General features: G+C 41.1%; 1 protein-coding gene across 1 annotated transcript in view; it reads left to right on the top strand.

The window, feature by feature from the left end:
* Positions 1-27,350, top strand: part of Impg1 (interphotoreceptor matrix proteoglycan 1) — a 116,264-nt gene that overhangs the window by 54,546 nt on the left and 34,368 nt on the right. The window contains exons 12-13 of the mRNA XM_052729495.1: positions 19,830-20,374; positions 23,049-23,268. Coding sequence (XP_052585455.1) covers positions 19,830-20,374; positions 23,049-23,268 — 765 coding nt within the window. The remainder of the gene's footprint in view (positions 1-19,829; positions 20,375-23,048; positions 23,269-27,350) is intronic.

The raw sequence follows: 27,350 nt of genomic DNA, 5'->3' as shown, positions 1-27,350 counted from the left end.
AACAGTCGTTTCCAATCTGCCCACAGCTGCTGGCCCACGAGGCCCTGCAGGCAGGTTTATGAGGGTTGACATGAAAGCAAACAGATTGGGCATCATGGGGCTTCAAATATAGTCATTTTCTTCCTGTGCAGATTTTATTAACTTTTTATTTTGGGTTCAAAGTGTGGAAAGATATTTTGTTACGTGTCTACAGGAGCGCACATTTCCTGTATAGCTTCAGGATATAATCTGCCTCCGTAGGAACGGAACTGAGTCGTGATCCCTAAATCTGTCCTCTCTAAGTGGAGACATGTCTATCTTGATGCTTAATAGAGAGTTAATAAGGTAAACTGTTCCACATGACAATGCAAATAGTACTCATGAAGATGGCAAAGTCATCATTATAGATCACTAAAACATTCTTTTAGGTGAGAAATGTATTAATTTTTCATGTATTCACTGGGATATAAAAAGTTTCCATGGTGTTCTATTTTCTCTTCTCTAATGACTTCAATCAGACTATTTAAGGCTGTAGTATAATCTTATCCCACCTGGAAAATGTTGGCTGCCTGAGCACACTGCCTACATTGGTGGGTGGTTCTGCCTGCAGCGTCTCTTGGCTTCCTCGCCAGACCAGCTCTGGACCCTAGACCCACCATCGCCCCTATACCCGGGGCAGCATTTGAAAGTCCCTTTCTAGTATGTCAGGTCCCTTTCCTAGTTGACCCATAACTGTCAGGACATAACCAAACAATCAAAACTTTTTCAAGCATTTGATTGGCTTTTTTCAAAGTCCAAAGGAGTCAAATAAAAGCTACTTCAAATGTTTCAAAAATTATTTACAAGAAAGAGACATAAGCATAGATAATAGGAGTCTTAGATAGAGAAGGACAAAAACCCAGGAGGGACAGAAGGGCTACCCAATGATAACATGAGGGGGAACGTATTGCTGGTTATTTAAAAAGGGCTCTTTGCCCTTTGTGGGGACCCACCATCTAGCTCCCAAATAATTACATGGAGACTTATTTTTACTTATGAATGCCCAGTCTTAACTTGACTTGTTTCTAGCCAGCTTTCCTTATAGCCCATCTACCTTTTGCCTCTGGGCTTTTTCCTTTCTCTATTCTATATACCTTTCTTTCTTAATTATTCCATTGCTGGTTGTATAGCTGGGCGACTGGTGTCTTCTCTCCTTCTCCTTTTTTTTGCTCCTCCCTTTCACATTCTTCTCTTTCTATTTATTCTCTCTGCATGACAGCCTTGCCTATCCTTTCTCCTGCCTAACTATTGACTGTTCAGCTCTTCATTAGACCAATCAAGTGTCTTAGACAGGCAAAGTAACACAGCTTCACAGAGTAAAACAAATGCAACAAGAAAGAATGCAACACATCTTTGCATCATTAAAACAAATGTTCCACAGCATAAACCAATGTAACACATCTTCAACTAATATTCCATGGCAGAGATGTTTCTGCTGCCTATAGGCTAGGGAGATGTTGGGAAGGAAGATAGAGTAGGGTCAAAGTCCAGAGCCAGCTCACCTGAAGGAAGCTGGATGCCTGGAACAATTAACCAGTAGGATCTGGAACCCCAGAGGAAAGAGACTTTTCCCCAAATAGCAACTTGGCACATACAGAGAAGAGGATAAACATCCTCCCAAACAGCGCTCCACACTGGCTAAACCCGTCCAGAAACCAGGTTATACAGAAGCCTTTAAATACAATATACATAGGTCCCTACATTCCTACCCTGAAAGACAGCACAGCCGAGGAAGTGCAAGGAATGACTCAGAGGGAATCTAAGCCCAAGATCAGATCAGTTCCCACACAAGGCACTGCATCCTGTGCTGACTTTCTATTGCTTCAGTAGCATCACCAGGCTCTTGCAAGCCTGTCACACCGTTTCCAGTACTGTGGAGGTTGCAAGCCACAAAATCATTGTGCTTCAAAACCAACTCTTTTAAAATATACTTAACTTAAAAAGCAAGAGGTGTTCTGTCTCTGTATTAAGCACCTAAAGTAGCTAAAGAATTGTTTCTTTCCATGGGGAAATACCTCCTATGAGCCACATCTATCGTTTCAACGAAGTAATAAACAGCTTAATCAACTGAGATAGTTCCCACTTAGTGACGGCGTGTCCTTGATGTGGTTATCCATTTTAGCTACCCTTGAATTGAAGCAATTTTACTCTATCTCTTTACACTAATTCTTATCATTTTCTTGTTTTCCTCTGCCCCAAGGACATTCACTGCATGAATGAATGAATAAATGAGTGGTTAAATGGATAGAGAGATGGGTGATGGATGGCTGCTGCTTGTAATAATTATACCCAAGATGGAAATGTTCCTGAGTTTGCTTTTTGTGATAGTGGAGAACACGAAGTGTTCAGGATGCAAAAATGGGGCCCTCCTTGGTGTCATAGCTTATCTTAAAACCATACTTAAAGTGTCTGATTTGATCAGAAAGATAGCCATCATTGGGGCATACTCCATCACAGGTAAGGACAGGTGTTTAGATATATCTTCTCCTCTATGTAATAAGTAAGAAGCTGTTGCCTAACTTATTCACATTTTCTCCTTAGTGTTCTCATCGCTTTTGCGCTCAGCCTTTGAAATAGGTACACACACACACACACACACACACACACACACACACACACACACACAGAGAGAGAGAGAGAGAGAGAGAGAGAGAGAGAGAGAGAGAGAGAGAATCACTCTGTGATATGTCCTATTTTAGATTTGAGCTTTATGACTTAATACATGGTTAATCTTTGATTCCTTAATACAGTTCATTTTCCTTAATAAATCTTGCAAATTCTTTGAAATATTCTATAAAATAAAAGAAGATGAAATACCTTATTTTATGGATAGTTAGCCAGTATCAATATCAAATGCATGAAATTAATCAAGTATCCAATATACTAAAGGTAGTTCAAAACCTTTTGCTGACCACTTGGAGATGAGCAGTGCTTAGAAATCTGTTTGAAGCCAGGCGGCGGTGGCACACACTTTTAATCCCAGCACTCGGGAGGCAGAGGCAGGTGAATCTCTGTGAGTTTGAGGCCAGCCTGGTCTACAAAGTGAGTTCCAGGACAGGCTCCAAAAGAGAAACTCTCTCTTGAAAAACAAAATAAAACAAAAAATCTGTTTGAAATAGCTCCAAGTGGAACTATTGCAGTATCCCCAAAAGTTCAAGCTTCAAAACTATTCTGTAAAAATAGCATTTGAGAACCAATATTTTACATTCTTCCCTTCTTTGCACGTAATGGTTCCTGCTAACTAAAATGTGATATGCTATATTAATATCTTCAAAGTATGTATTTATAAGAGTTATAGTATAGCTTAGCATAGATAGATAAATAGGTGATAGGTAGATGATAAATTGATACATACATACATACATACACATACATAGGTAGATGATAGATACATACATGGATGATAAATAGATGGTAGATAGATACATACACACATAGGTAGATGATAGATAGATATAGATAGATGATAGATACATAGGTACATAGATAGATGATAAATAGATACATAGATATAGAGATAAATGATAGATACATAGATAGATGAATAGATGATAGATGGCAAGGAGAGAGAGAGAGAGAGAGAGAGAGAGAGAGAGAGAGAGAGAGAGAGAGAGAGAGAGAGAATGGATAGATAGATGACAGACTGAATAACATACCCATGCATTTACAGAACTTCATTTCAGAATTCTTTGAGGCAGGAAGCAATTATCTTAGGTTGCTGAAATACAAATATCTTTCACAAATATAACTTGACAAAAGCCACTAAAAGCTATCATACCAGTTTTCTTTTTAAGAGAGACTTATATTCTTATATTCCAGGAAGGTCTAAGCAAAGATGGATGTTAACCATGTTAGATTGACAACAACCTAGAAAGTCAAACATGCTTTTCAACATTCATTTTTTAATGAATTCTTTAGCTGTACAGTAGAAAATGTCATTTATTTTTCCAAAATGACATCTGCCAATATAAAAACCATTTTAAATGTCAAACGGAAGAATGTGTCTCAGGGATCTTCATTGTGATCACATCATGATTTCTTGCTCATCAAAGCACAAAGCTACTACTCAAATTTGATTTTTTTTTTCCTTTAATTAACTTGCCTATGGAGCAGAGTTTCCCCTTTGTGGGCGTCACTAGATTTTTGTATTAATCATAAATATCTAGATAGCTCTTATTGGCCCAAATCTTTGCTGGTTTAATATAATGAAGAGGTTCCTGTGCATGAAGTAGGAGCCAAGAGGATTGAAGACAAAAGAAAAGTATCTTACATCGTCCATGGGGTCAGATTGGGGCTGAGGTCACCACAGAGCTCCAGTCACTAATGTTTCTCATAGTGGATAGAGGACTACTCTCCTACTTTATTTCCAGACTTTTCCATGAATCAAAATTTCTCCTGGGGAGCCTCATAAAGCATCATAGATTGTGTAGGCCTAGAGTGTGGCAAGTTCGCATGTCTTACAAACTCACCACAGGAACCTGTTTCCAGAAGAGGCAAAGCTTGAAGAATGATAGCTTCACAGTAATACATACTTTGTATATTTGGGCTTTAATGTTTCAAAGCTTCTCTGTGACTTTTATTTCATTAATCTATTCCCAAATCAATCCATAAGATGTAAAGGATAGATATTCTTCTTCCCATTGCACAGTATTTGGGAGAAATATTAGGGGTTTTCATTCCATTGCCTGTTACAGTTACAACCACCACCATCAATGAAAGTGCCCACAACAGAAACCTAGACACTGGCCCGGACTCCCTTCACACCGCTCACCTCCAGGCGTCGCCCAGTCTTCCAACTTTATTATAGGTTCTGGCTCATTTTACTCCTCTGCCTTTCCACTTATCTGATCCTTCTAACATCCCCTCATTCTTGGGATTAACTTTTTCTAGGGAAATATTTCCTAGAATTTAGTTTACAGCCAGCTAGAATGTGTTGTCTTTTCCCCACTCCTTTTAGCATTCTCAAATCCAGTATCTCCTTCAAATGTACACGTTTTGAGACAATCCTTTCTAAGCCCTTACCATTCCGTAGTGTGACTGTGTCTGAGGCACATCAGGCACCGTTGGGAGAGCTGCTCTTCAGGTGAGACCAGAGTTTCCAATCGCCCAATGTAGTGAGTGGCATTGGATTCCGTTTTTCTTATTGATTGAACCTGTTCTTCCTTATTCAAGTTCTTCATTCTACAGTCCTTCAGGTTCTCCACTGGGCTCATTCATTTCAGCACTGGCCTCATCAGGATGTGGGGTCTAACAGCCTGAGCTGATCTACTGAATAAACTTTATTGCTAGTAAATACAATTACTCTTTTGTTAGGAAATTTTATGAGAGACATAAAGTAGGCTTTTGCTAAATTGCCAGGCTCACTGGTGTTAAATGCACCTAATAGAATTTTCCAGAACTTGAAATGTCTGCAGTTGGTGCTTTCACCATTCACATGGAGGGTGAGGGGCTGCCCTGAACTCTTTGCTTGGTAGGTACTCAAAGCTCAGCTTCCAAGCTATTCCTAACAAAAGCAGGGGTAGGAAGGCCTGACTGGTAAATCTGCCTCTCCCAACTCCTCATCCAATGCTCTAGAATGCTCTCAGAAAACAGAAAAACAAAGCCCTTCCGTTTGTTGTTAAGATTGTTGCATCTTTAGCCCACCTCAAATGACTTGTGTAGTGAAGGGAGATTTGAATAAATTAAATGTATGCTTAATTCTCAAGCAATATCGTTGAAGCCAAGTGCCACGCAATAAGAAAAAATTGTAAAGCATAATTAAATCTATGTAGATCATCTTTTTTTTTAACCTAATGGCTTATACTAAGAACATCACACATGTTGTAACATGTCAGGAGTTCTGTCAATGTTAATGTTTTATGTCTTTAACAACTTACTTTTGATATATCAAAAAGAAGGTAAAACTACTACCTTCTCAGCCCCAGAATCCCAGTACCTTAGAATCATCTGGAAACATTTTCAGATGTGCCTACATAAGGTCCCTCTCCTGGTAACCAACTTCAGTTCCTTCACAGAAGGTCTCATGTTATAGACAAGTCCTAAAGACTCCACAAGACTCTAATGTTAACCCAAAGCAAGGAAGTTCCATCTTTTGATTCATCATCTCCAAATATCTCAAGCAGATTTATTTACTGGCTTTGGGAAATAGTAAGAGTTTTTTTTATTGGTGATGCTAAAAATCAAATCCTGGGCTTCATCCACAGTAGACTAGCACTCTACCACGGATGCACTTCCATAGGGGGGAAAAAAACTATTCTTGAAAGAGACATAGTCATGACTCATTGAAATACAAAATAAAACCATGTTGCATGTTTATTTGCTTCAGTTGGTAATAAGATACTACCATTTGTTCAAAGAGAATTTGTAGAACAGTCCAAATATAAGTGAAGGGGTTGGTGAACTATACCTCTATGTTCACACTCTGATTACCACCTGGTTTTGCACATTCTACAAACCAGAAATTTATTTTATATTTATATACAGTTGGAAAAGATTTTTAAAGGCATAATATTTTGTGACGTGCAGAAATTACATGCAACTCAACTTCAGGCTCCATAAATAAAGTTTTATTGAACACTATCATGCCCTCCTCTGTACGCTATATATTTAGTAGTGGTTCTTGAGACTATGCGGCCTGTTTTGACTAGAATATTTGCTAGTTGGCCTGCTTCAAAAATCATTTGGGTTTTTTTTTTTTGCCAAATCTGTGAAGCAATCAGGAATGCTGACAAAACAGTTGCAAATTAATGCAAAAACTGTAAAAATCTATGCAACAATAAAACACAGTGTTGGGACCACTCTTTCCCAGGGAAAAATAAGTCATCGTCATCAGATAACATTTGCTCACATCTCTATGGACTGGAAGTATTTGAATCACCATTATTTTTTTCAGATTATGGAGGTATAAAATGGCTCTGTCAGAGACAATTAAAAGTCCAGCCTCCTCTAACATTAAACGGTCCCCATTGAGCTGCCAGGTGCTGCTCAGCAATTCACTGAACAGGCGCTAACCTTTTAAACTCGTGTCAACTTTTTTTTCACAATTTTTCCTGACATGAACTAAACTCCTTTAATTTTTTTCAGTATTTCAGAGACAGACTCAGATCAGAGTTCATCTCGTTCTGACTACACTTGGGACGTAGCCAGATCCCCTATTCATTTTATAACACATCTCTGCTTGCTGTAGGGACTTGGCACACCAGTAACTGACTGCTACAGTACTAACTGATCCCTGGCTCCTATGTGGAGCTCATTTGCAGCCCAACACAGCTATCAGTGGACACATTGCACCACCATCAGTGAACTATGGTGCCCACAGAATATCCAGTCTCTGCACTGGGGGAGCACACATTCTTGACACAAACACACCCAATAGAGGTATTTCATGGAGGTCTGAAACATTTCTGAAATTGCAGCTTCCCAACTTCCCAAAAGTAGATTCATTGCGCTCCAAAATGTTTAATTGTATTGATTTTCTTTTGTTGGCTATTAAAATTTAAAAAAATAACTACACAAATATCAAATCATTGGATATCCTCTGAAGAGCTGGATAGTCAACTTTATGTTCATGCAGACTATTGTTTATTGCAATTAAGACAACCCTCATTAAGTATGCATTCAATATTTTTCATGATAATTTTATGAAAATATTTTGTGAAGTAAACTATTACCCAATTTGTAGAAAATGTTTGCATTTTTTTAAATTAGCTCTTTGAAATTCATAGTCAGACTGTTCATAGTCATTTTCGGAAGAGACCCTCGAGAAGCCAGGGGGGAGCACCTCCAACATAGACCATTTGATTTTCACAAATGGTCACAGCTTGTGTTTCTTTAAAACACAAATAATTGCTCTTGCTAAACTTCTTGATTTCTTTTCTCATATTCAGCTTTACTTATTGATCCTCTAAAGCAGGCCAGGCACTTCTTATCAGCTTCATTTCCCAATCACACACAGCCTTCCCTTCTGCATTCCAAAGCTCCTACACACACCCTTCTGCAGAACTTCATACACTTGCTATTCGATGAGTAATGCTTGAAGTTGAAGGTTCCCTGGAGACAAATGCCCTGTCTGTTACATAAACCACTGGACCCTCCACAGTGTAAAGGTGGGCATTTAAGTTCAAGCTTGAGTACTTGCAACCTGGACCTATGACTGATAACTCTCTGTGCCTCAGTTTTCCATCTTTGAAATGGTCATGACTGTACCTTATCTCAAAGAATTCTTGGGAAGGTTGGTTCAGTAGGTGCAATGTTTACAACTATGCCTGGTATGTTCCAAGTACTTAAAAATGAGAGCTGTTATTATGATCTAGCACAGTTATGGACGAAAAGCCACCGGGGAAATACATATTCCTTAAATGAATGAATGAATGAATAAATGAATGAATGAATGGCTGAGTGAAGTAAAGCAGAAAATGGGTCAGACATCCCATCTCAAGTGTTTTGTTTTGTTTTCTGTTCAATGCGCTCTTAAATATAATATATAATTATATAATATATTTATATATTTTATAAATATAATATATAATATAAAATATAATATATAATTATATAATATATATAAACTTAATATAAAAGTTTAATTTTAGAAAGAAAAATAAAAGCAACAATATTCTACCAAGTTTCTAAACACTGAGTCTCTGTAGAAATGACCCTGGATTAAGTGGGGAAAAAAAATTTATCAGGTTCTCACCTTAGTCCTTGGCCTTACTTCAAGCTAGGTGTCTATACAATAACTCTACGTACAGCTCTTATGGTTGATTGAAATTACTATTTTATTCTGATACACAGTAGATGTTCAATAAATGTTTGGAGAATGATTGGTTCAGATAATAAGCTAAGAATGTAGGTGGAGAGGGAAGGGGTTAAGAGCACTAGCTGATGTTGCAAAAAAATCCAGGTGCCTTCAATTCCCGGCTCTGCATGGTGGCTAACCACCTTCTCTAACTCCTGTTACACATGTTCTGATGCCCTCTTCTGGCCACCATGGGTACTGCATGCATGTGATACACATTTATGCGGGCAAAAACTTAAAACACAGGAGGAAAAATAAAATGTGGTTAGTGTAGCAAAAGGTTTGCCAATTTTGCTTATCTTAAAAAAAATCTCTTTTTTAAGTTGAATTTTATATGTTTCTGTTCTGGTCTTTATGCTTTTCCCTCTAATTTTGGATTTGGTTTATGTTTGCCTTACTGAGCTTAAGGTATATTGTTACTATTTTTCTAGTTTTTGGTGATGAACTTATTACTATAACTTTCCCGCTTAGTATATCTTTGCTCTATTGCACAGATTTTGATACATTGTATTTTCACTTTTATTTGTTTCAAGGCTGTTATGTCATCTATTCTAATTTATTTGGTTATTGGTCATTTGAAAGCATGTTGCCCAAACAATATGTGTGTCTGTTCTTATAGGATTTTAGTTTTGTTCTGTAGTGGTCTGAAACATTATTTCAACTTTTTTTTTAATTCACTGAATCTTGATTTGTGGCCTAATGTGTAACTCTATCCTGGAAGGCATTCCATGTGCTACTAAGAGGAATTCACATTCTACTGCTATTAGATGAAATGTTCTGTATATCTGTTAGTTTCATTTGCTTTATAACAGCCTGCCAAACATTCATATATATGAAAACAAAAACTGCAAATGTCAACACCCAGACTTCTCTTAAAGTAGAAATTTATTAAAATATTAAAAATTAAAACCACTAATATAATAAGAAAATTAATGTTCCGAGGGCTACATTTAACACATTAATTAATAAGGAAATGTGATGCTATGAGCAGTTCAAAAGAAAATTTAAAATAATACACAATTATCAAACACAAATGAGGACATAAATGTACAAATAGCCATAAAACTTGTCAATGTCTACAGAGAAATAATGACTTATAGTCCCTCTGATGAAAATCCTCTGTATTATATGAACAAAAATAATCTACAAGCCTTCTTAACTGATACCTTGCAAAGACAAGAGAAAGCACATGGCCTGTCAATCAGGTAACCTTGAAGATGCCCTGGAGAAGACACTAAAGCATTCACGTTTTCTCAATGCTCGTTTTTAAGTATAGTCTACAAGGTATGTTTTACAACTTTTTAATTAACTTTGAATTTTCTAGCAATACAACTAATTGGTAAATTAAGGAGAGGTTTCGTTTCGCGTTGTCTCACACAAATGTGAGCGAGGAGTGATGGCGTTCACCTGCAATGCAAGCTGTGAGGGAAGACAAACCGCCGGAGGCTAGCTGTGGCAACATAGCATATTCAAGATCAACCTGGGCTACGTGGTAAAGCCATGTCCCCAAAACAAACAAACAAAGAATAAGTATTGTTTCTTAGGGTGTTATAATGCCTTTTAGAGCACACACTATACTACTACAAATTATTTCCTTTTATTTCTTCTTCATGTGGTACCACTGCACTACCTGTCTAGAAAATGTGTATTAATCAGGTCATATTATTGATTAAGATCATTTCAGGATAGTAAATGAAGTATTTTTCTATGGAAAAAAAAAGTACTGATTGATTGAGATGGAAACTTCTGGCATGGAGATGAGGTCAATGCAAGTTAGAGTGATAGCCCCATGTTGGGAATCACACTCCTTCCTGCATGAGCCCTTCTTCCTACTCAATAAATGCAATAAATGCAAACACATTTCATGTTCCAAACACTTCCCTATAAAAAGGAAAGTGACTAGATATCAGAATGCTGATGTCATCCATTTTAGCATATTGTATGTAAATTCTAATGTGTTCCTATCATATAAGCATGTTTCAAATTAACTATTCTAAACCCATAGCCAAATTCTTTACTAAAGTAAAACCCAGAGACAAAATCTGGCAACACAAAGCCCTGTTACATTGAGTTTAATGGTGTCTGTGTGGAGTGGTTGTCCCTGTTGCACGTAAAATGCCTCTGAATTTAATGACTTAAAGCAACAATAGAAACAAATCATCTCTTCCAGTTCTATAGAAATCTAGGAGTGACTGGTTCTGGCTTAGGGCCTTGAATTGGTTCCATGTCAAGATGTCAGTGAGGGCTACACTCCTCTTAAGATTTGGTATATATGCTCTGATGACATTACTTCTGAAATGACTTCCTGAGCTGGAGTTAGTCAAAGGCTCGGGTCTCTCTAACATGGCCTCTGTGGTGGTTTGAAAGAAAATGGCCTCACTATTAGGAGATATGGTTTTGTTGGAGGATCTGAGGTGGATAGACCACATGGGAAAGGACTATCAGTGGCTCTCTTGGAAGTTGACTACCTCCCTCTAATATTTTTGTACTTTTCATGGTACTGGAATCAATTTTTGTTTAGTATTAACTCTTATTATTTTTTTCAGGCACATATGAAGTTATTAATAGAAAGAAAATATATGATCATTTACTTAGAGCTGGAGGGGTCTAGAGAAATGGCTCTATGGTTAAGAGCATTTGTTGCTCATGAATAGGACTTGGTTCTCAACACCCACATGATGGCTCATACCTATCCATAACTCCAGTTCCGTGGAATTCAATGCCTTCTTCTCACCTCCTTGGGCACCAGGCATGAATGTAGCACACATACATATGTGCAGACAAAACACTCACATGCAGAGAAAATTAAAACAAATAAGTCAATGTTTTTAAAAGAAAGAAAATTAGAGCTAAAAAAAGACAGACCATAATTGTACCATGACTATATTATTAAAAACCAACTTCACTGAAGATCAGTTATATGGTACAATGGCTTCATTTGTTCCTAAATATTCGTTCCTTCCAGGAAAAGAGTTATCAATTCACCAACAAATCAGGATAAAGTATAGGTCGGCTCTTTTGCCAAATGCACACAATTTCTTTATGTGGACTGATTCTAAATTGAAAACAAATAGAGATCACGGTCTTCAGAATGAAGCTGGAAAAGAAGGTGTCTGTGGCTCTGGGCTCTGGGCAGTGGTTGCTTTATGAGGCAGTACTTAACAATATTCCAAAGCCCCAGCACTTCTATTTAGTGTGAGGGATGTGGGAAAACTGACTTTTGATTCATGATTTAAGAATTCAGTATTTTTTTAGAAGGAAAGAAAGTATATGTTCGTATCTTATTCTCCTGATGATTCCTGGTCAGCAGCACCTGTCCTCATAGCTTTGGGCTGCATCTTCTGTCTGTTTGATCATTTAGGGAATGATAATTAGACTGATACTTCAAGAATTAAGCATCATCAGAAGTACAAAGAATGTAATCAGTGTGGAGTTTATAAAATGCCTTAGGACAAATGAAAAATGATCCAAAATCATTTGTAGGGCAAACTATCACACAGCAGGGGCCAAATCGATATTTCCTCCCACACCAGCCTCAACCCCATCCTTCAGTTCCTGACACCTGACCAAAGTAGTAAGAAAGTGTGGATGAAGTTCCCCGGGATTAAGGAATGAGATCTTGAGCTTAGCAAGTTGATTTTAGGATATTTCCCTTCAGTGGTGGCTCTGTTCAGAACCTTCACTGGCAAATAGAACTGGCATGCGTTTATCATGTATAACGTAGCATTTAAATATATTTATACATACACACATATAAACACTATTCTGTCAGGGGTTATGAAAGAGCACATAACTTAAGATCAAAGCCATGCATTTAGCTGAAGTTGTAAAAGCTGATTGCATGGGAAATCCAAGACATAATAGAGTTAGTTACACTGTTCTCTTAAAGGCAGGCTAAACTACACAAGCTGGGCACACGAGAGGAGAGCAGACTAACTAAGTACATAGCCTCAAGTGACCTCAAGCATATTATTAACTTGGCTATAACGTCTGGGAAAACTTCTGTTTCTTTGGGTCAAAAGATATTTTCAGAAAAATGTTATCACCACACTTAATTATACCAATTATGTAAATTGAAAATGATTACATAAATGGAAAACAAATTAGTAGTTGCCAGATGTTGAGGGGGGGATAGGATGAAAGAGAAGTTGGATGACTAAAGCAAGGTGGGTTGGTGGTGATCTCCATGTCATATTAACATGCTAGTTGACATGGTTTGCTGGTTTGGAAAGATTATCATTAAGAGACACGAAGGGAGCCAGGCGGTTGTAGCACAAGCCTTTAATCCCAGCACTCGGGAAGCAGAGCCAGGCGGATCTCTATGAGTTCGAGGCAGCCTGGGCTACAGAGCGAGATCCAGAACAACAGGCACCAAAGCTACATAGAGAAACCCTGTCTCGAAAAGAGGAGGGGGGGGGGGGGACACACGACACCAAGACACGTGATTTTATGTATTACTATCTCCTTTACTGAAATAAAACTCTCAGTATCATAGTCATCTTTCAGTAGACAATTCGGCGGTTTTTAGTATGTTCAGGTCGTGCAGCCCTCAACTCTGTTTAAGTCCAGAACTATTTCATCACTCCAAAAGGAAACCCTGCGACATAAGGCAGCCGCATCTGGGCATGGGGTCTGGCTTTCTGCGTTAGAGAAGCATGTGTGTAGCTGGAGTTTTCCTGCCTGGCCCACAGTCAGGACAAATCTCTCTCACCCACCAGTCCCCAGACCCGACCAAGTAAACACCGAGACTTATATTGGTTACAAACTGTATGGCCGTGGCAGGCTTCTTGCTAACTGTTCTTACAGCTTAAATTAATCCATTTCCATTCATCTATACCTTGCCACATGGCCCGTGGCTTACCGGCATCTTCACATGCTGTTTGTCATCTTGGCGGCTGGCAGTGTCTCTCTGACTCAGCCTTCCACTTCCCAGCTTTATTCTCCTCCTTGTCCCGCCTACACTTCCTGCCTAGCCAATGGCCAATCAGTGTTTTATTTATTGACTAATTAGCAACACATTTGCCAAACAGAACATCCCACAGCACATGTGAGTTATGTCCTTCTCAGAGAAGGCACACTAAGCCCTGAGCCTGTGGGCAACCTTCTTCTCCACCTTCTTCTCCACAGGACAGAACTGTTCCTCAAAGCAGCTCTTCCTCCGCCTTTTCCCCCCAAAGTTTGTGGCTAGTGGGCTGTTGTGCCCGCTGCTGCCTCTGCCTCACACAGCAGCAATTAGTACCGTGCCTGTGTGGTTTCAACAGGCACCCCGCAGGCAGCCACTGCAGCCTTCGGAGAGCTCTGCTAGGAGAGAGAAAGGCAGACCTTTTGAGTCAGGCTTCCAGGGAGTCAAAAGACAGGTCAAAACAAATAATTACTCTTCTTTCTTCCATGAGTCCATTCGGCTTGCGAAGTCTGGTACTGGGGATCAGGGATGCTGTTTCCCAGGCTACCACAGAGCCACAGCACCAAGGGAAACAGGAAAAATAAAAATTGCCCCACAGTTCACCCTGAGCACCGAGATGCAGCCAGGTTTTCTTAATTAAGCATCCCCATGATTACTAACCATTTCTAGTCAGCTTCCAGTGTTTTGAAAAAATCCATTCTGACAGCCCACCAGCCTTGTGTCTCTGCCCTGGAGGAGCAGACTGATGGAGGTTGTGTTAATTTCTACAACCGCATTTGACTCTCCAATCATCTCCAAATCAAAAGGGCAATCTCTGTAAGTAGTCAAGTGTGGTATCTCATGCCTCCTTTCTGTGAGGTCCCACACATTTAAAGGTTACCTCGGAACTCAACCATCTTCCTGGCACTCACTCTTCCTCACATTTTTTTTTTAAAGAAATTAGTTGTCATTTGTTGATTTTTCTATTAGCGTAGAATGTGATTTCAGTTTCTTGCAGTGTGATCCCTTCAGCCTCCCCTACCAACGCTTCGGTGGAGTCATAACTCAACTATCATGAAATCAATAGTTAGCGTTCAGCTTATTTCCACAGGCGAACTTCTCGCTCTCTTTCCCTCCTGATTTCCTGCATTTGATGTTTAGTTTTCTGTGGTTTCGTGTTCTTTGTACTCATTGCCAACTCCTCCTGAACATCCCACTACAATATCCGGTGTAGCATCCACATTAGGTGATGCCTCAGTTCCAAGTTTTAGAGACTCCCTTCCCTTCTGAGGGGGCATTATTCTCTTGGCCTTGTGGAGGACTCTCACTGGGACATCTCCGTCAGAATTCCCCCAGTGGGTTCTCTGACCCCCTCTGCCCCAGGTTTCCTCTTGTGCTGTAGAATACATCCTCCAACTATTTTACCATATTAGATGAATCACAAATGCAGACTTTTTTCACTTGCCAATGACACTGTAAAATTATTTTGTAAAAATCTGCACACTGTCATGGGGCTTAGTGACATCTGCAATTCCTGTATTTATCTCTTTATACAAAGGCAATCTTCTTTTTTTTTTTTAAGTTTGAGGATCATTTTATTGGCCATTGAGAGAGAAACCACAGGGTGATAAGCAGCTGTGGAAGTGTTCTTCAGAGAAATAACTTTTAGAGTGCCAGAGCGTGCAAGCTCGGGGTTCTAGCCTTTTTCTAGAGAACAGGCAGAAAGGGAGAAAAGGAAAAAGTATGTTTTTTGAGTTAGAATTCAGAAAATCAGGCAGGCTCAGCAGTGAAGATCTGTGAGCCACTGCCCATACCCAGCCTTGACTCTCTCTCCTTAGAATTGCCTTCTCTATCCTCCAAAAGGTCTCCCTGACTTCTTTTTTTAGTATCCATTTCTCTCTCTTTCTTGGATTACTTTCTTGTTTTAACTGAATAATGCTAAGAAAGGTTGTCTAATTGGAAAATGTCTTCAGCTACCATGACCATTGGCAGACTGCAGCATTCAGTGGGGTCACACTGTCCTGTAAGATGAATTGCTAAATGGTCTTATTAATTAAAAAAAAAACAGAGCCAGATATTGGGGTGAAAACTGAGAGATCAGAGGAATAGGACAAGCCACAGCCAACCTCACCTCACCAACTCCTCAGCCTCCAGAGAGCTACTTCCTGTATACTCATGTCTATATACCACTGGGGATGTCTTTTCTGTATGCTCGGAATGTGTTGCTCTGATTGATAAATAAAATGCTGATTGGCCAGTAGCCAGACAGGAAGTATAGTGTAGACAGGATAAGGAGAGAAGGGAATTCTGGGAAGTGGAAGTCACCAGCCAGACACAAAGGAAGCGAGATGTAAAAGTACCAGTAAGCCACAAGCCATGTGGCAACTTATATATTGATAGAAATGGGTTAATTTAAGATATAAGAACTAGATAACAAGAAGTTTGCCATGGCCATACAGTTTATAAGTAATATAAGTCTCTGTGTGTTTACTTGGGTCCAAGCGGCTGCAAGACTGATGGATAAGAGAGATTTGTCCTGACCTCAGGCCCAAGCGTGACTGGAGAAAACTCCAGCTACAATATACCTTTCTGTGCCCAGCTATATCACTTCTTCTTTCCACCCAGCTCTATCACTTCCTGTTCATCTATACAGAGCTCCAGACCTCTATGGTTAACTAGCACTGGGATTAAAGGCATGTGCTACCAACGTGGCCCTGAACTCACAGAGATCCAGATGGATCTCTGCCTCCCAAATGCTAGGATTAAAGGAGTGTGCTACCACTGCCTGACCTCTATGTTTAATATAGTGGCTGGCTTTTTCCTCTGATCCCCAGATAAGCTTTATTGGGGTGCACAAATAAAATATCACCACACTGTCCCCAAGCTAGCAGTCCCTTGAACATGACACTATTGTTCTGACATGCTTCTCCTTTGCATTTGTTCTCGGCTGATACCCTCCCCTCCTTTCCCACTGGTTTTGTTTCCAGAGCATCCATCCCCACCGGACATTCTGTATCTTCTAGTGTGTTTACTTGGAGGATTATTTTCCTGGCTTCCTCCACTACACAGTAAGCGCATGGAGACTGATTGACCGTTGTTTCATTTGCTGATGTGTCTGAGCATCTGGACTAGCAAATGGGAGGCTATTGATAACTATTCAGTCATTGAACAAATTGATAAATAAAAAAAAGCTTTCTATTTCTATAATATGAAAAGGATTGTAATTAATGAGTGGTATTTCATATAAAATTAGGAATGTGTAGACTGTGCCAACTGAAGATCTAAAGGATATTAGAAGATCTCTCCTTAGACTGTTTCAATATGAAGTAGGCAACTGCTTGAGGTTGATGCCCCACAGAACAGATACAATCCTTCCTAGCAGCCTCTCCCTTGCACCTCTCCTTCAGCCTGCTCCCTTCTCCTTTCTCTTCATCTAGATACTCCACCCCCACCATTCTCAACTTCAGCTGCTGACTTTCCTCACTTCCGGCTTCAGCTGCTCTGTGTTCATCTGCTTTCTGTTGGATCATTTTAACTGTGGCCTTTACTTTGAACAGACCTCCCCTGCATATCATGTGATGAAAATAACTATTTCCTCTCTGCCTAGGAGCCAGGCTAGTGCCCCATCATGCACAAACACTTTACACCCTTGTAGGAACCACATCCACTCTCAAACGTAGTTATTTTGAGTCTTTTATTTTTCACATTCCATGATGAAATAAGTGGCCTTGGCTTTTAGCACTTGACTTCCTATTGTAGCATCTGAAACTTAATAATAGAATAGTCTGTGTCACTGCTTTGTCTCATTTTTACATAAGAATTGGATGAAAGCATAACTATCTAAATTAGAAGTCATGGCAAGGCTTGAATAATTTTTCTCCAGAGGAATTAACTATTGCCTTAGTAGCTTCAATCTTGAGCAAAAAAAGAAAAAGCAAAAAAAAAAAAAAAAAAGAATTTTTATTTTTTTCTTTTATTTTTGAGATTAGGGGAATTTTTAAAGCACATTTAAATAGGGTTCCTAGATTTGGCAAAGAAAAATAAAAGATTGTAGTCGAATTTGAATTTTCCATAAACACAGGAGTAAATGTTTTAGCATATGATTGTTTCAGTTGGTGCTTTGTATACTATCAAGCAGTCCTACATTTCAACAGCCACCTGTTATGTCAATGAAATTGCTCAGGGAGGTTTGCTGTGGCTGTGAAGAGCTTGTCTTAAGATGCCACAAAAGGAGAAGGGTAGAAATTCCCTGACTGATGACTTACAGCATGGCCTGTTTTAAGCTGGTTATAGTCTACAGAGCGGGGAAGGTGCAGGTGATAAAACGCTGGCCCCCAGGAGCAGACAGAAGACATCCATCACGGTGCTTCATGCCTCTGCTTTCCTACCCCTTATCATCTGTAGGAGTACTGAGTGCACATCCCAGGAGCACAGACTCAAAGGCATGCAGCAAGGAAGTCGGCACAAACCACAGACAGCACTGCAGTTACTGTCCATACTGTTGGTGGACTCGTTCCCATGCCTTACATGGATACCTTAGCACAGGCTATAACAAAATACCGTGTGCTGAGTGACTGAGCAACAGAAGGGTGCCTCTACAGTTCTAATGTCAGGGAAGTCCAATATCAAGCTACTGTGGATTTGGGCTCTGGCAATGGCACTTCTGGGTTGCACATAGATGCCTTCTATAGTCTCACTTTGCAAAAGCAGATCATCTCTCTCATATCTGTTCAGATGAGGGTCCAGTACCAATCCCATCTAATAAGGGCTCACTCTCACAACCTCCCTCCCTCCCTATGGCCTCATCTCCAAACATCATCACATTGTGGAATGGGCATTCTCAATATGAATTTGAGCAATACACAAGCATTCAGCTGATAGAAAAAGAATATTTGAATAAAATCCAAGCTTATATGCACAGAGATCGTAGACATCAGCAAATATTTCTGGCAGTTGAGCGAATTATGGTTAGACACACCTAGGCACTCTGTGATAGGGGTGAGAAAAGAGTATCCTTCTCTGAAATGCAAGCATAACTCACCAATAGCCAAGTTTTATTTTAAGAAAGTAATAAAGCTGATATGATTCTGCCTTTCAGACCTGTTTATGTTTCAGTTTTGGTGATTGCACTGTGGTAAATTAGTTGATTGCAAGTCCAAAGATTCGATCTGCGTTCAGACAGACCATTCATCACACTTAGCATGCAGGTTTCAGGAGAACTCTCCCACAGATCTGCCAAAATGCCTCTGGAAGCAATCATAGAAAATTGCCTGCTCTGTCCCCCTAGTCCCTTAAATGCAATCAGTGACTCTGGATTTAGGTTTATTGGGCTACTTTAATAATCTATCAATCTCTCCATCTGAAAGGTTCATATAAATACTTTTTCGGTTCATAAATACTTACTGTTTTTAATTTTGTACCAAAAATGGAATGGACTTCAGCAGCCCTATGTGAAAGCAATGAAAAGATTTGAAATACTATCAAATACTTTCCAAGTTGAATGTTCAATATAAAGTTCAAAGTATACATCCCCTACACCTTTACATGCTCAGTACCATTTTGCAAATTGTCAACTTATTCAATCTGAATATCCAGTTCTGAAAAAGTGTAGTTGAATTTTAGATGATGAAGCTACCAACATGTGGTCATTGAGTCCCAAAAGGTTCAGTTTTGCAAAACTCAAGTTTACAATATTGGAAAGTGAATAAAATATCTGAACCAAAACTCTGCAGCAAGTTGTCTGAGAGTTCCAGGGACAGTATGGTTTTGAGTCTATGCCAGTGCCAACTTGGGGTGAAATCCCACCCTGTTCTAGAGATGACTAGTCACTCTTCTACCTATTCTGCAGGCATGCTAAGTCTACCTGGACAGGTTTCTAGAAAGTCTAAGTAATGAGTACTCCTTTTCATCTCAATTATGTAGAATTTGGAGCCTGGATAAACAGAGTCCAGGGACCCACCTTTGCCTCCCTAGGTTTGGATACAGCACTGCTTGCCCTTTCTATACCAACCTCTCCTTTTTTAAAATGGTGGTTGAAACTGTCGATGTAAATAAAGTTGATTAACTTTGGTTTTGTTTTGTTTTTTTTATTTTCTCTTTGGTGGAAATAATTGGACTTAACGAAAATGGTGTCAGGCATGTCCTCCGAAGACAGTTCTTGGTCTCCACCTCCAACAGCCTCAACTTCCCCATCGGAAAATCTACCTTCTTTTACCACACCTAGCATCTTCTCTCCGGCTGATCAAAGCTCCCCTCACTTGATGACCACTGGCCAAACAATACTGGTCCCTGGGCTCACGCTCCCTGCTAGTGACTATTCCACCATCAGCCAATTGCCTCTAGAAACGTCACATTGGCCTGCGTCTTCCAGTGTCAGCCAGTTGATTACAAGCAGCGAAGATACAATCAGAGATCTAGAGGAAATGGATGTATCGGACACCCTGACCTTGCCAGAAGTATCAGGACTGAGTGGATATGATGCTACCCCGGATCATTTTTTGGAGATAACCACACCCATCCCATTACAGTACATCACCACCAGCTCTGAGACCATTGCTACCAAGGGCCACGAGTTAGTGGTATTCTTCAGTCTTCGAGTTGCTAACATGCCTTTCTCCTATGACCTGTTCAACAAGAGTTCTCTGGAATATCAAGCCCTGGAACAGCGATTCACAGACCTGGTGAGTGGGCGCGGCTTACCGCTCTCCACTTGCTGCATCCATCTCCTCATGCTTTTCTGCCATTGCTTTGTGATTATAGCATAATCATTGCTCATCTTGTGCGATGCAGGTTAGGAAGAAAGGAGCATTTGAAGCAGCTGTGCTGCTGCAGAAGGCATTCAGCTAGAATTCTGGGGTGATTTAAATCCAACCAGGGAAATGAGTTCTATGGTGGGCAATCAGAGAAGACACTGCCACCCAGCTTCATGGGAACAAGTTTATCCTTAAATTCTCCTCATTATGCTTCTCCCTAAATAATTTTATCCAAATTCTACACAGAAACACTATAGTACGGAGCTTGGAATCTAAGAGAAGTCTAAGTGAACTTTTCCTAAGCTGTGAAAAATCATAGAGCCATGCTGCCCGGCATGGATGAGGAAGAGAGTTCAGGTATAAAATCCCCCCTTTTTCAAACCCCCTTACGTTGTTGTAAATGGCTATATACTTGTCTCTCTGATCCTTGACACACAAAGTGAGAACATTTTCACGATGGATACACTTCAGTAACAGGCACACTCAAACTCGCATTTTAATTTTATTTCTACAAGTGTAATAAGAAATGTATGTACAATCATAAATATTGAATTCTGTGATGATTTTAGCAGTCATGTCTGATTAAATAAATTGTACAATGCATATCATACACATGATTTCTGACAATATCAGAAAAAAATATGCTTCTTATAAGTTAAATTATCATATGGCTTGAGCGTTTTTTCAAGACTCTGTGCTGTACATACATACACACACACACACACACACACACACACACACACACACACACACACACTCCATGAGGAAAGTGTTGGGACTGTCTTAGGGAACAATGTCCCAGTGAGCCTCATATCACCCCAGTGTCTTCCTTTGGGTTTGTAAAAGGTTGTCATAACAAATGTATTAAGAGCACTGAAATCAGACGCAGGCTTATTTCTCCTTGATAGATGGGCAGATGTGTTCTAGTATCACCCTGTAAACCCACATTTCTTCCATGTGTGGCCCGAAGAGTGTTTCCTCCTTTGCAAAGTTAAAGGTGAGTGGCTGCTACATCCTGTTCTCACATGGGAGAAGAGAGTATCCCAGGGAGAGCAGTTTGTCAACAAGTGGAGAAGCAGCAGCCTCCCCCCACATATTGTAGTGATGGAGCTAGTCACATGGCCAGGCCTGGCTACATGGAGGCTGGAAAAATAGCAACTCTAATGAGTCATCTTCTTTTCCATCACATTCTGGGAATTAATTTGGGAGACAAGGCAACTAATTGTCTGTACACAAAATGCAAACAGAAAACTCCTACCCCAGGCCAAGGCAGTGCCAGCTCAAGAATGAGTTCAGTAGGGTAGCAGAACAAATCAGTACAGAGCACCATGAACAATTTCCCAACTCTGATACAAAATTGCATTTTGTTTTCAAGATAAGCTGTCTTCTACTTAGCTTCTCTAATGCCATGATAAACACTGTTAGCAGAATCAGCTTGGGAAGGAAATGGTTTCCTTTACCTTACAGGTTACAGTCTATCATCTCCAAGGCAGGACCTTAAGAGAGAAGCTTGAAGCAGAAACCACAGAGAAATGTTGCTTATAAGATTGCTCCTCATGGCTTATTCAGCCTGCCTTCTTGTATAACCCAGTTCCACCTGCCCAGGGGTGGCAGAGCCCATAGTGGGCTAGGCCCTCCCACATCAATCATTAGTCAAGAAAACATGACACAGACAGGCCTGTGGGCCAATCCGATAACGGCTATTCCTAATTATGGTTTCTTTGTCCCAGGACACTCTAGTTTGTACCCAGTTCACTTAACTAACCAGAACACCTTGTGAAACAAGGTCAGAGCCAAAGTTCTGCTGAGACAGAGTCAGGATGAGAAAGAGAGAGTGGGTCTGAGGCACGCCTGGAAGCTTGCAGCTTGAACCTGTGTGCTGTCGGTATTTATAGGGCTATAGTTCGTGAACCCTTCTAGAGTCAGGAAATGAGCTTCAAACATTTCTGGGCAATGACCTTCAAGATGGCCTTGGCTCACAAGAGACAGGTGTGAACACAAGGGAAGCACAACGTCCTGAAGCTGCTTTCAAGATTACTAAATCATGTTGGGAAAGGAATCCCTGGGAAGGCACCTTTGCTCTCGCGTTCAGATAAGCACGGAGGTCCACACAGGTATTGTATTGCGTTGCTCAGTGAAGGCCACCCAACTAGTTGGAACCAGCTTCAATACCCCCATCCAATTGTCTTGACTGTCACTTCCCTTCTGCATGCCAGAAAGTTTCACTACACTAATAGACAGACACATTGGGTTTGGGTATTTTTATTTCAATGGGTAATTTCAGATTTCACATTTCACATTTCCATTTACACAGACATACGTTTATTAGCTCCTGGGCTCAATTTGGAATAGTCACTTAAAAAAAAAAACTGTTCTCACAAGGCATGAAGAAATCCCTGCCCATCTATCTCAGTGCAGGCAGAAGGGTAGAAATATGGACGTAATTACTACAAAAAGATCATTAGGTCATAGTCTTCTGGTCTCACGTCCAACAACAAAACCAGCAGTGAGGAAATGAAAGGCGTGCCTCAGGTAATGAAGAGAGAGCATAAGTACAACCGGCAGTGACCACGTCAGGAATAAATGATTTCTTCTTTTGCAGTTGGTTCCATATCTACGATCCAATCTTACGGGATTTAAGCAACTGGAAATCCTCAGCTTCCGAAACGGGAGTGTGATCGTGAACAGCCGAGTGCGGTTTGCGAAGGTGGTGCCCTACAACCTCACCCAGGCGGTGCGCGGGGTCCTGGAGGACCTCCGATCCACAGCAGCTCAACAGCTCAATCTGGACATCGACAGCTACTCTCTCAACATTGAACTAGGTAGGTGAAGCCAACGACGAAAGCCTGGGGAACTTCTGGTTCATTCTGGTTTTTTTTTTTTTTTCAAGCATGTTGAGCAATTGTCAAGCCACAATAATGAAATTAAATTACACTTAACAAGGCAACCTTTTAGAAGCTATGAACTTCATGACTAAGGAAGGAGGGCCTTCACCCTGCAGTCTCAAGTGTTCCTACATAGAAAAGCAAAGAGTAAGGGCACCCCTAACCGCACAGTCTGAAAGCCTCAGTTTACTCTCAGTACTGAACTTTCGATGTGCAGAGACATTTTAAAATGTAGCCCCAAACCAAGCTGGTTTACATTTTGTGAGAGGTCAAAGTACTTTCTGAAAAAAAAAAACCACAGCAACCTGGGCCTCCTCCTTCAGAAGGCAGAGGCCTCAGTGAACTGTCACAATAGTCTTTTTCATAAGAAAATTCGGGATGAAACTCAGACCAAATCCTGGGGAGAGGGGGGACTGTAGATCAAAATTCAAACTTAGAGAAATCACCAAAGAAGAAAATAATGTCCCTCCCCACTTGCACACCCTGGTGCAGCACCCATGTGTGTAAAACAATAGCCAGAAACTCTAGAACAGAGAGCAAATGCTTGCTCTAGCAGCAGAGTGTCTGCCACAGTCAGGGGCCAGGCCTGAAGTGGGGACTGTTTTCATCGTGTACTTCAAAACTGTTCTCTAACTGAAGGAAGGTTTTTAATCCCCTGGAGTGCAGGACAGGAGGACTCTGTCCCACTGCCAAAGCAACCTTCCAGTCAGATGGAAAACAAAGTGTCCTAATTGGCTATGAATTAGTGAGGTGGATCTTTAAGGCTCTCTCTGGCTCTCTGTGGACTAACTATGAAGACAGAGGGAAACGGCCTTGGGCAAAAAGGCAAGCCAAAAAAGCTCAGTAGGAAACATTTATCTTTGACAGAGCAGGCTTTGGAGCAATCCTACAAAAATTGCCTCAGTACCTTGGTAAACAGCATCATTAAAAAGACAGCACAGCCTTGGGCACTGAGCAGGGGAGTCGTTACCTCCAAACAGGAGCTGCCTAAGGAAGCCTACTAGAGCCCCTGAGCAATCAAAGACCACCTAAATGTCAGGGAAAGACCGACTGCCTCCATCCACAGAAGGTACCCAGAGCTCAGGCTGTTCTCTGCAGCCGGGTGGTAAAAGTAACAGAAAGGATACAGGCGAACTACAGAGCATAGGCAAGGTGAGAGCCTGGCCCCTGCCCTCCTCCATCCCTCAGTCAGTTGTCAGTCCTTAGGAGCCCACTCAAGACAAAAACTGTCCATGGAAGGGCCAGGCCAAGGTTGGGGAGAGTCTGGATATATGCCTCTGAGGACAGGAGTTTCAGCAGTAGGAACCACTTGACAGATGTCTTAGAAAGGTGCTGGGGGCTTGTAGTGCCATGCCATGCCTGAGCTGGGGGCCACTGCTGATGCTTGAAAGAAGTGCAACATAGCCATGGTCTTGGGGGCCCACTCTTGAATGTGAACCCTGTGTGTTAATAGCAGCACCCCATTTCCACCGTGAAAGGTTGCTAAAATTCCTTCCCTGTGGGAGACAATGTCTACCCCTTCTCCTAAGGTTCCCAAGGACAAACTGAGGTACACATCCATCAACAGTAACTCTGAAGAACCATTGGGTTTATTAGGCTTTCTTTCAGAGCAATGGGTGAAGGATATGGCTGGGAGCATGAGTGTCATTAAGGCAGCCACCCTGTAAGGTCTGTGCCCAGTGTGAATGATGACTCCCTTACGGCCATGAAAATGGAGCCTTCTCCCAAGTCCTCCCCAACCTACCCACTCTAGCCTCTCCCTGAGGTTACGTGCAATTAGGGAAGAATCACATGCAACTGGTTGGTCGGAATGGCTGAATAATGAGGTGACAGTCCTCCCATAACCCTTCCCATCCCTCCTTCTATGAGGGACCACCAACAGTCAACAAGCCCAGCTGTGGTCTCTTTTTCAAACAGGCACAGCCGAACTCATAAAGATGATGGCAGTTTGCTTTGGAGGACAGTCCTGTAGCACAACAGGGGACATTCTAAGAGCAGAAGGATTAATAAAAAGGGTATTTTTAGTCCTCAACATAGTGTTTGACACATTATAGTTGCCTAATAAATGTTAATCATTAGTATTACAACATTGTCATAATTAACTTGACTATTAATTTATGACCTGCACAGGGTACCATAAAAAGTGATTAAAAACTGGCCTGGCAAGGTGTTAGTGAAGCAATTGGAGCTGAGGCGATTTTCGTTGATACCCTGTGAACCGTTGTATGGTGTTGCCTTCCCTCTGGGCAACTGGTATAAGTGAGATTCTATAACATCAGCTGTGGTTCCTGCTGGAGCCAAATTTATGCTGAGCTGCCTAATACAAAAATGCCTGCAAGCTTCCCAGTGTGCTGTGGGGTGCATACCCAACTTGAGAGATACAAGAGAGGAAGGACAGAAAGGACGAACTCGATGGTCTATCTGCTTTCCACAGCCCTAAGTAGGAGCAGCTCAGGAACTTCCAGAGAGACAGACATACTGTGTCCAGTAATGAACACAGATGAAAACTGCTGAATGAGTGAATGAATGAAGGAAGGAATGACCACTCAGTATCCATGGGGAGATATTTTGCAGAAGTTACTGGACAGTTACACTGCGATTTAGGGTGAAATATTTCTCCATATTCTACTCTTTACTACATACCTGGAGATTGGGAACCTGCTTCTAATGCACAGAAAAATAATGAAGTCATGAATGAAGGACACAAATTAATTAATGTTTGAAATCTGCCAGGAAATGGCTGTGGGGAGCCTGAGAAAGCATTAGCAATGCTCCAGACAAAAGAACTGAAAACAACCCTGCATAGGCCCCAGGTTTCAAACAGCCAACTCATGCACTGAGTACAGGACCTGGTCCCACTGCCTGGATGCCTCCCAAACAGATCAAGTCAATCAACTGTCTCACCCATTCAGAGGGCCTGATCCAGTTGGGGGCCCCTCAGCCATTGGTTCATAGTTCATGTGTTTCCATTCGTTTGGCTATTTGTCCCTGTGCTTTATCCAACCTTGGTCTCAACAATTCTCGCTCACACAATCCCTCCTCTTTCTTGCTAATTGGACTCCTGGAGCTCCACCTGGGGCCTAGCCGTGGCTCTCTGCATCCGGTTCCCTCAGTCATTGGATGGGGTTTCTAGCACGACAATTAGGGTGTTTGGCCATCCCATTACCAGAGTAGGTCAGTTCGCTTGGCTCGGCCTGGGAGGAGGGGACTGGACCTGCCTGGACTGAGTCTACCAGGTTGATCTCAGTCCTCGGGGGAGGCTTTGCCCTGGAGGAAGTGGGAATTGGGGTAGGCTGGGGGGAAGGGGAGGGAGCAGGAGGGGGGAGAACAAGGGAATCCATGGCTGATATGTAGAACTGAATTGTATTGTAAAATAAAATAAAATAAAAAAAGAGTAGAGAAAAACAAAAAAAAGAGCTGAAAACAGGAAGGAACATTAAAGACGGCTTCATAAGAGTTTTAAAAATGAGTATGTTTCCTTCTACACAGACCAAAATGTATATATATTCCTCAACCACAAGAGATTCTAGTTTCATTGTGTTGTGTACAGGCAGAAGCCACGGCACCAAACTACACTTTTTTTGTTTTCCTTCTCATCAAGAATAATGCAGATGGAAAAAGACAGGAGCAGTCACGGGGGACCAGGCCTGCCTGAGCCAGTGGGCTTCCATGCTCACAGCTGTGGATCCTGAGCAATCTCACCACAGGTGAAGGGCAGATTCACGCAGGGAACCAGCAAGCGTGCATTTGAGTGGCACACCAGACCTTGAACACCATCTCTGAACTAGTGAGCATCCATCCACCTCCACATGACCTGTCCATGTGTGACAGTCCCTGCTCAAAGAAACTGTGGCGAAAGGACATCTTTACACTACGCTGACATCAAAAATATGCCTTTTTAGTTCAAACATACCTTGTAATGGCTATTTTCTTATGTAGCGGACTTTCAGCAAGTTCCTGTGGGCTTGGCTTGGTGCCAGATGAAGAGAGTACTATGATTCCTTTTAAATCTCAGCTTG

Source organism: Peromyscus californicus, unplaced genomic scaffold (assembly GCF_007827085.1).
Source record: "Peromyscus californicus insignis strain IS unplaced genomic scaffold, ASM782708v3 Scaffold_11__1_contigs__length_118956290, whole genome shotgun sequence".
NCBI classification, from domain to species: domain Eukaryota; kingdom Metazoa; phylum Chordata; class Mammalia; order Rodentia; family Cricetidae; genus Peromyscus; species Peromyscus californicus.
Note: the sequence above shows the minus strand (reverse complement) of the source record. Positions and strands in the feature narration are given on the sequence as shown.